This window comes from Orbicella faveolata, unplaced genomic scaffold, assembly GCF_042242905.1.
Source record: "Orbicella faveolata isolate gen_17 unplaced genomic scaffold, um_ofav_v1 contig_35, whole genome shotgun sequence".
Classification (NCBI taxonomy): Eukaryota; Metazoa; Cnidaria; class Anthozoa; order Scleractinia; family Merulinidae; genus Orbicella; species Orbicella faveolata.
The window spans coordinates 16,120,001-16,130,000 of record NW_028301564.1 but is presented as its reverse complement, the minus strand read 5'-3'; the positions used below and the strand labels follow the sequence as shown (position 1 = coordinate 16,130,000).

Here is a 10,000-nt window from a genome sequence, read left to right as displayed (position 1 = left end):
GCATTTATTATTTTTTTAACAGGTACGTTTTCCTGGGGTACCGTTTAATTTGGCCTGATATTATTTTTATTTTGGTTTAAGGAATATCTCCTTAGAATACTTTATTTTTATGATAAGTACTTTCGTTTCTGATCGAGCCACAAAAATCTCAGCCCTGAACGTCTTAAAAAATCGTGGAACGATAGTGCATAACGAGTACCATGGATCTCCGACTTGTGTTTCAAACCAGTGACGTTTCCAGAGCCCTCGCTCTTCATGTTGGTTTTAGGTAGAGAGTGCAGCTCATGGAATGAGATGGGTATGTGATGTGATAATGTGAAGACTGCAAACCTAGAATTGAAAAAGTCGTTCTTGTCCTCGATCTCGTACTCGTACTTCCTGAAATCTAAGTTAATGACAACACTAATAGCCATTTTTATTATTATTATCAGATCATTATTTTTTTCAGAAATATGTATTAAATAAGTAACGATTTTTACCCTTAGAAACTTGATCCTTTCTGACCTTCGGTGCATTCTTCTTCAAATGGATTTTCGCCTGGTGGAATATAGTGTGCTAACGGCAGTTTTGTTTTTCTAATTTTTTGTTCCAAGGCTTGACATAGAAATATGCGAAGGTTGTGAGTGCGACGGTCTCCAGATCGTGCGATCTTCTACGTACAGCAGTCTGGCATCTAACACTGGAACATGTGAACGACTCAGCGACAACTATCTGGAATATCGAAATCCAAAGGGAGATTTTGAATCTGCAACAAGGATGTACGTCCGTTTTGTGTCGGATGACACAGTTCATCGCAAAGGATTTAACCTCTCCTTTGTCGCTCAATCTTACGCCGGTAAGTTTATCGAATAAATAGTGTCTAGGATAGTGCCTAATACAAAATGAAGGACCAAAACTTGCGCGCTTTTAAAAAAGCTGTTCTCAGTCGACGCCTATTTTGCTGCCTTTTTATTGGTTGAGCCCAACCACGTGATCTGCAAATAAATAGTCAGCAAATACTAGTCTTCTCATGCGCATTATTAGCCTGCGAGAGCATAGTTAATAGGGGGAAATGGTTGGGAAACCTAGCAAAGTTCTTTGTTGTAAGTTTCTGTTGGCTACTTTGGGGGTTGACCTTACACAAAACCTGGCAGAATACAAAAGGTGGTTATGTGTGCTCATACAACTAACCAATAGAAGCATTGCGATTATGCAAAAGAATCAACGATGGCGTCCCAGACTTTTTAACTAGTAGTTTGTTTCTTAATAGTGATAGACATTTAAGTTCAACTAGGTATAGCAGCTACTCAATTTTATTTCCCCTCGTTTTAAAAGAAAATTGGAAGGTGGAAAGTCTTTTGCAGTTAACACATCTCAGTTGTGGAACGCCTTACCTACTGACCTAAGAAGAAAACCATCTCTTAAAGCTTTTAAACAAGCAACGAGGAAGCGTTTTTTGGACAACCAGAGGTTATTGCCTCACTTGATCAGTTATATTGTTTTATCTATTTTAGCATTTTAAGTCATTTGTTTTATTTTCTTTATTGCTTCTGATGCTTTTTATTTATGTTCGTTAGAGTTAGTTTTTACAGTTCTGATCTATTTAATATTGTATTATTAGATTTATCTAAGGTGGGGCCAACAAGTTTGTTAGTGATTGTCCACTATTATGTGTTAAACCTCAATGAATAAAGTCTTCTTCTTCTTCTTCTTCTTCTTCTTCTTCATTGTCTTCTGAAATCATGCGTAGTCAGTAAACATAAAACAGCAAAAAGTAAAACGATGAAAAGTCAAAGACTACTGCAAGGCTGATACAACGTGGTATATTTAAAGCAATATTTCGGCTGGTCGGACCAGTCTTCTTCAGGTTTAGATGTTACTAAATTATAAAAATCAAATAGGCCCTTTGTACGATCCGGTCACATGGTACGGAATTAATTATGCTGGGGAGCAAGTTACACAGTGGAACTTCCAAAACAAAGGAAACTCGTACCAGTCCAGCCCGACTTTCCTTTGTTTTGGAAGTCCCACTGTGTAACTTGCGACCCAGCATAATTAATTCCGTACCATGTGACCGGACCGTGCAAAGGGCTTATTACAATCTTATATAGTGGTGGATGTCGTTACGACATCTACCACTATATAATATTGTAATTTCATTTTTATAATTTAGTAACATCTAAACCTGAAGAAGGCTTGTCTGGCCAGCCGAAATATTGTTTTAAATACACCACGTTGTATCAGCCTTGCAGTAGTCCTTGACTTCTCATCGTTTTACTTTTCAATTTTGCCTGATTAGATCTCCTGTGAGATCCAACGTTCAATTAAGTAGGATCTTCGTTCACGGCTTTGCAGTTTATTTAGTTTTTCATAAAACAAAAGGTGTGCAGTGTCAAGGACCTTCCAACATAAATCGTATTCTGTTTGTTTGCTTCTTTGATGTTTAGCGGCCTTCCAAATCATTTCCCTCTATCAACTAGACAAGCGACAGCCGGAAATAGGTCTGCGTTTGCAGGCCAGCGCATTATAACCTGCCGGACAGTCTTCTTTTATGCATGTTTCAATGTATCGGATGGGTTGGTCGCGGCTAATTTTGCGGTAGTTAATATCCTGAACATGCGCAGTTGTGTCCGCTGTGGTTTATTATTGCGGCCGCACGCATGCAGCGTAGCCACTTTCTTAGGAAAACCATGAGCGTTTTTTCTATTGCTAAAAATAGTAGTTTAGCACCTGCCCATTTTGCCGATCAATTGCCATTTTCTCAGGGGGCAAATTAGTATGTATTTGCCCCCTTTTTAAATTGAATATATTTTCAATCTTATCTTTTCTTTTATTCTTTTTCCTTTCTTATTATTGCATTAGTATATTAATCATTTGAACTGAGTTTTAATTTGCAATATCTCAGTCCCTCTAACCAAACTGAGATTTCAGCTTTTAATATTTGCCTGGGAACGTTAGCGTTTGGCGCTATATAAATGTCATTACTGGTGTAAGTATAACCAAGGAAACAGTTTAATAACCAACTGAGTCTATGAGATCATTATGAGTTCATTACTTAATTTTCTCCGATTCTTATCACTTTAAATTCATCACGTGATGCGATTGTCTTCATCGGCGGAGAGACACTAGGGCGTTTTAGCAAAACAATCGTTCTGCGCGTGCGTTTTAAATCTTTGTACATTTGTTTACCGTCCTTTGCAAAACAACAACGTGAAATGACCAAGTTCTACGTGTACGTGTACTGCAATGGCTAATTTTTCGTGTCCTCCTTTGGAATTGAACACTGTCACTACATATTTAGCCTGAGCAGGTATTTAGACCATTAGGCGTACTGTACAGATCTACGCAGTTGCGACATTCGAAGTTAAAATATAAATACTTTTTTTGACAAGGCGTCGTCCTCAGCGTCGCCGTCGTCATTGCTAAAACTCCCTACTTTCTGTCCCATAGTGCCCGTCGGAGGAAAATACCCGGAAGAATAGTACTCGTCCGCGAAACTTTTTCTGTAAGTTAGCGGGCTTGTATCAAAAAAAAGTTGCATTAAAAGACACAATTTGTCTGTTTTCTTTTTCAAATTTTACATTTGGGTTTCACGCCTTTCATTCGAAAAATTTGAAAATATTTCAATGTTACTTTTGAACTGACGGGCGTAAGAAAATCATGAGGTGAACAATAAAGACAATCTCGGTCTGATAGTTGCCCCTCGGAAAAATGATATTCTTAAAACTGGCATATTTGCCATGGAAGCTTCTCTTCTCGGATAAATATTTGTTTTAAGAACATCAAACAAAAACAACCTGCCGAGGAAAAGGTTGTTGTTATTCATCGTGGTAGATGTAATAATAAAGTGTATTATCGTTTGTCACACGATGTAGTCACTTTAGATGTAGATCGTGACCTTTCGACTGCTTACTGCTAGTCTTCTTCAGGCGAAGAAGACTAGCAGTAAGCAGTCGAAACGTCGCGATCTACATCTAAAGTGACTAAATCGTATGACAAACGATAATACACTTCAAAAACAACCTGTTGTTTAAATAATCCCTTAGACTAACTTATTTCATTGCATACACAGGAGGTAAAATATCCTACCTAAATGCAACCGAAGACGAAACCATTGACTTTGGAACACCAAAAGTTGGTATCAAGAATTATCCTGAAAATTACAAACAACAGTGGGTTTTAATTGTCCCTGAAGGACGGCAGGTCCAGATAGACTTCGATATTTTCGAACTGGAGGAAAGTGAGAAATGCAAATACGACTACCTTGAGATCCGAGAAGTCGACCCTAAAATGGGGGAATATCAAGGCCCAATCCTGACTGGACGGCTGTGTGGCAGTACCTTGCCGAGCACCATTCAGAGTGCAGGGAACTTAGTTTGGGTGCAGTTCATGAGTGATAGCAATGCTACCACTGTCTACAAAGGATTCAAGGCCTCATTTAAAGCAGGTTTGTATAAGCTAGGGCCATCACTTAACTGAAAAGAGTGTCAACTTCCAAGTTATTCAGCCGTGGGTTTATATTATAAAATAAGTTCTTTAGCATGCATTGGGTGTTTGTGGAAAAAACTGTAGAGGAGCTCAATTTAAAAGTGAGATGAACAAGTTCCTTTCTTTCAATACAGTTTGCTTGACAAACGTAACTGACGTAACTCTAACGAAAGTATATTTAAATGTCTGTAAATGAGGAAACTATAGGTTAAACAAGGCAGGGGCGTAGCCAGCCTTTTTGCACAGAGAGGTTTGTAATGTATATCGCTTGCCCGATTGACAATCGAGCGCCGGAGGCACTCTTTACGAGGGGGTCCGGGGGCATGCTCCCCCGGAAAATTTTTGAAATTAGGGTCTTCAGAAATGGCGTTTCCTTGATTCTGAGCACAAATTTCCAATTATTTTAGCGCCAAACGTAGCTCGTATTTCTAAGAGGGGATTGCAAATCTCACTTCCTGAAGAGATGGAGCTTGTTGGCATCCTTGTCTCGGAGAGGCGATGGTCAGCGCATCAGTGTCGACAGGCTCTTGAGTGACTCAAAAGCCCGATTCTTGAGTGGCAGTCTTTGTTGCAGCTGGTACAGATGTAGTTGGTGGCCTCACGAACTGATACTTGTCGTTCCTTTCTCGCCGCCCGCTTGATTGTTGCCTCGGCCCTGGCCTTCGTCTCGGCCCTGAGTGCCCCCTCCTTCACACCGAGACGCCAGGCGGCGCGGTCTTGCGCGAGGACCTCCCAGGTATTGGGATTGAATTCAGCGACTCGCAGGTCACGCTTGCAAACATCCTTAAAGCGGAGGAGTGGTCGGCCCACGCGTCGGGCGCCCTCCCACAGTTCCCCGTAGAGGACTTGCCTTGGCAAGCGATCGGGTTCCATACGGTGAACATGACCGAGCCACCGTAGGCGTCTTTGGATGAGTAGTGTAGGGATGCTCGGCATGTCGGCTCGTTGAAGAACATTGGTGTTGGAGACTCTGTCCTGCCATTTGATCTGAAGGAGACGCCGAAGGCACCGGAGGTGGAACCCGTTGAGCCGCTTCTCTTGTCTGGCGTATGTGGGCCACGACTCGCTTCCGGAAAGGAGAGTGGAAAGGACACAAGATCGGTAGACTTGCAGCTTGGTCCTCTCGCTCAACAGGTCGTTAATCCACACTCTCTTGTTGAGTTTGGCCATAAGGCCGGCTGCCTTGGCGATCCTTAAACTGATCTCGACATCTAGCGACGCCTTGCTTGACACTGTTGACCCTAGGTAAGTGAAAGAGTCCACGACCTCCAGTTCAGTGTTGTTGATGGTAATGACGGGAGGTGTCTCTGGATCTTGGGCTAGGATGTTTGTCTTCTTTAGACTGATGGTAAGGCCGAACTCCTTGCAGGCGTGAAACAGCTTATCAACCAAGCGTTGAAGGCCTGCCTCGCTGTGGGATGCCAGGGCAGCATCATCCGCGAACAACAGCTCGCGTATGAGCACTTTAAGAGTCTTGGTTTTGGCGCGGAGCCTGGCAATGTTGAAAAGCTTGCCATCTGACCTTGTCCGAATGTATACACCCTCCGAGCAATCGGCAAAGGCGTAGTGGAGTAACATCGAGAAGAAAATCCCGAACAGGGTTGGCGCCAAAACGCAGCCCTGCTTTACTCCACTGCTGACTGGGAAGGCATCCGAGGTGGCTTCATCAAAGCAGACGGTGCTCTGCATGTCCTTGTGGAAGGCGGTGATGAGGGCGAGGAGTTTTGGTGGGCAGCCGATCTTCTGAAGGATTTGGAAGAGCCCACTACGACTGACCAGGTCAAAGGCTTTTGTCAGGTCCACAAAAGCAAGGAACAATGGCTGCTGCTGCTCACGACACTTCTCCTGCAGCTGGCGGAGGGAGAAGATCATATCTACTGTGGATCTGCCGGCTCTGAAGCCACACTGGGACTCTGGATAAACTCGCGAAGCAAGACTCTGCAGGCGACCCAGTGCGACACGTGCAAAGACTTTGCCTACAATGCTGAGGAGTGAAATGCCGCGATAGTTATTACAATTACAATCTCATGTCTTGTGGGATGTGTCCTTTCTCTCAGCAATGGCAGAGGAGCTCGTGAAGCGGCTGGAGGATGGAAAGTTTGCCATGCCTTAGGACTTCTGTTGGTATGCTGTCCAACCCTGGCGCCTTGCCACAGGCGAGGTTGTCAATGGCTTTGCTGAGCTCCTCTAGTGTGGGCATCTCGTCTAGCTCCTCCATGGCTGGAAGTCCGGGCAAGGCATCAAGGGCAGCGTCTGTCACGATGTTCTGGGTCGAGTAGAGCTCGAGATAGTGCTCGACTCAACGCTGCAGCTGCTTGCTCTGGTCGGTGATGACTTCGCCAAACTTCGCTTTGAGCGGTGCTGTTTTGACGCTCGTGGGGCCGGTGGCCGTCTTGATCCCCTCGTACATCCCTTTGGCGTAGCCACAGTCAGTGGCTGTCTGGATCTTGGCGCACAGGTTCTGCCAGTACACGTTAGCACAGCAGCGGGCGGTCTGCTGGGCTTTGCTCTTAGCTACTCCGAGGGCGTCGCGTGTGCTATGGCAAGAATTCTGCTTGTATGCCAGCAGGGCTATCCTTTTGGCTTCCGTGACTGGCTGCATTTCATCCCAATGCGCCTCGAACCAGTCAGCATTCTTGCGCTCTTTTCTCCCGAAAGCGGACATGGCCGAGTCGTAAATAGCGTCGCGGAGGTGAGACCGTTTGGTGTCCGTGTCTTCGGTTGTAGGCTGGTCAGCAAGATTCTTCTGAAGGGTCTCGGCGAAGCTCTGAGCCTTGGCTGGTTCGGCAGTAGCGCAGGTGTTGATGCGAGGGCGACCCTTAGACTTGGCATGATGGATCTTACGCGGCTTCAGCCTGATCTTGCTGCCAACAAGGGAGTGATCCGAGTCACAGTCTGCGCTGTGGTAGCTTCGCGTGTGAAGGACGCTGCTGAGGTCCCCTCTCCTGGTGATGACGAGGTCTAGCTGGTGCCAGTGGCGGGACCGGGGATGTCTCCAAGACACTTTGTGCAGCTCCTTGCACTTGAAGTAGCTGTTGGTGATGCAGAGGCCATGGTGGCAGCAGAGTTCCAACAGTCTCTGACCGTTCTCATTCAACTTGCCAACACCGAAGTGGCCGAGACAGGTGGGCCATGCTTGCCAGTCGGATCCAACGCGTGCGTTGAAGTCGCCTAGCAGGTATAGGCTTTCGGAGCGGTGGATTTGGGAGACTGTCACCTCCAGGGCCTCTTAAAACTGATCTTTGGCCTCTGGGCTGGACGTGAGGGTCGGGGCGTAAACAGACAGGAAGTTGACAGAACCAGTCGATGTCTTCATGCGGAGGGCGAGGAATCTTTCACTGCCTCCAGTCGGCGTTTCTGTAGTGGGGAGCAGCGAGCTCCTCACAGCAAAACCTACACCATGCTGCCTCGGCTCGTACTGGGACAAGCCTTGCCAAAAGAAAGTGTAGTCTGATTCTCTAAGAGAACCGCTATCAGCCAGCCGAGTCTCCTGGAGACAGGCAACGTCGATGTTAAGTCGTGTCAGCTCCTTGTTGATGATGGCGGTCTTGCGGGAGTCGTCCATCTGCTGAAGGTCAGCAGAGAGTCCGGGGCACATGGTGCGAACGTTCCAGCTTGCGATTCGAAGAGCTGGAGTCTTCGTTGTTGTTTTTCTTTTGTGACTGCCTGGTGCGAAGTTGTGACTCACTTGTCGGGGAGGTCCCCTAAGCCCTACGCACCCAGTAGAGCAGGCGAGCCATGGCGGGGTAGCACCTTACTGGCTGGAGGCTGCCCAGCTTGAGGCGGGCGGTAGCTGCCCAATGAAGCTACGAGGGCTTCTCCCACCGTCGGAAGAGACCCCTGGCACTCCAACCTACGCCAATCGGTCGGAAGCTTAGAACCGGTAAACTGTCTCATCCCGTGTTGTACCGGAATCTTGCAAAACCGCTGAAGTGTCCTCTCCAGTTTGCGCTGAAGGCCTGGGCGGGTTTATATGGAGACACTGGGCTGCCCACACGTCAGTGTCCCCCTCTCGGTTCCACTGGCTGAGTCCAAAGGAAAGGATGAACCAATACAATTTGGGGCCAGTTTCACTGCAGGAGCTGCCGGAAGGTAGTGCTGTGCATCCGCCGTCCGCCTTAGGGTCTCCACTCCGGATTTATCTTCGAAGTTGACTCCTGAAGCCTTTCCTGTGATCAGGTATAGCCGCAAGGCAGCGGAGGTTTGGAATCAGGGTTTTCCCTCCCCTAGATGGGCTGCCTTAACCGCGGCTAAAGAGCCCGATCTACCCCGGGCAACTGGTTTTAAGGCGCCAGTGACTCGCCTTCGCCCCTTCTCCTGTCAGTGGTGCCGGTTTCTCCGCGAGGAGGCCAGGAGTTGGACTTTGGCTGTCAGAAGCTCTTTGAGACGCACGCCGTGGGAAGCACTTCGAGAGGCTGTGGGGGCCCACTTCCACAGCCCGCTTCCTGGCTATAACAGCCTTACGAAACCAAGAGATGGAGCTTAATAGAATTAAAAATAGATAACAAAATAGTTAACATATTACATACTTCATCAAATGCTGTAGACTTGTGATTTACCGTTCACTCAGCTAGGATATCAGAAAGAAGGAGGCGCCGTGGATGCTTCCGTGCAAAAATGTCGATTGTTGCACCAATGTCAATTTGCCTACCATAATGGATGTTCATTAGCGCAAGGCCAGACTCTCGCTCACTGGTCATGCATGGTCGCCCTCAGATAAGTTTTCAGTCGGCGCAATGTGCTAAACGATCGCTCACATTCTGCAGAGGTAATTGGCAACGTACATAAGATGCGCAACAACTTATGTACGTTTGGAAAGAATTCATGGTTGCATTCTTCCAATGCCTGAACTGCACTGCTTGGTAGGTCTTGATCTGCGTTTAGCCACTTGCGCCGCCAACGGAAAAGTTCCACATCAAAAACCTGGGGTGATGGTAGGTCATCTGCACAGTACTGCAAAGCGGCTTGTACAGGGTTTCCTTCTCGAGACATTAGCAAGGCTGGAAGTAGGCACAGGAGGGGAGACATCACAGCATCATTACTGGGGTCAAATTCTGTGTCTTTCTCAGAATTAAGATGATCCGACAGAGGAATTGTGAGCGCTCTTGTTCCTGCTTCGACATTGCTTCGGTGCTGTTGCCGATCAACAACGCGTGGCATAGATGGTTCGATGTTTGCTTTCCTTGCTGTGGTGGTAGCCATGCTGTATCATTCCGAGCAATATTTCTCGATGTCTCCTCTGATATCTTCTAGCTCACCCTTTAAATCTCTGATGTGGCTGTATGCTTCATAGACATCGGTGTCTCGCTTTTGCAGCTTGATACTGAGTGGCTTCAGTATCGAAAGGCATTTCATCGTCGTAATCTGGATGATGATAAATTCAAAATTGGATACTGCATGTAGCAGACTGTTTGCCTTGCTTTTACTGTCAGTGTTCCTATTTCAGGCAGTTTCCCCGGATTGATTTGCAAACAGCCGCTCATTTGACATACCTTCTAGTGCTCTTAGTATAGATGGCAAAAGCGCAAAGAAA

The 10,000-nt window shown here is 46.3% G+C and overlaps 2 protein-coding genes across 2 annotated transcripts in view; one reads left to right on the top strand and one right to left on the bottom strand.

Moving 5' to 3' along the window:
• Positions 1 to 10,000, top strand: part of LOC110040271 (bone morphogenetic protein 1-like) — an 18,086-nt gene that overhangs the window by 6,522 nt on the left and 1,564 nt on the right. The window contains exons 3-5 of the mRNA XM_089273482.1: positions 1 to 22; positions 594 to 835; positions 4,052 to 4,426. The exon at positions 1 to 22 is cut by the window's left edge and continues 123 nt beyond it. Of these exons, the coding sequence (XP_089129608.1) occupies positions 1 to 22; positions 594 to 835; positions 4,052 to 4,426 (639 nt within the window). The remainder of the gene's footprint in view (positions 23 to 593; positions 836 to 4,051; positions 4,427 to 10,000) is intronic.
• LOC149103494 (52 kDa repressor of the inhibitor of the protein kinase-like) overlaps positions 8,850 to 10,000 on the bottom strand; it is a 1,175-nt gene continuing 24 nt past the window's right edge. Inside the window, exon 1 of the mRNA XM_089273484.1 lies at positions 8,850 to 10,000. This exon is cut by the window's right edge and continues 24 nt beyond it. Coding sequence (XP_089129610.1) covers positions 9,157 to 9,669 — 513 coding nt within the window. The 5' untranslated portion in view covers positions 9,670 to 10,000 and the 3' untranslated portion in view covers positions 8,850 to 9,156.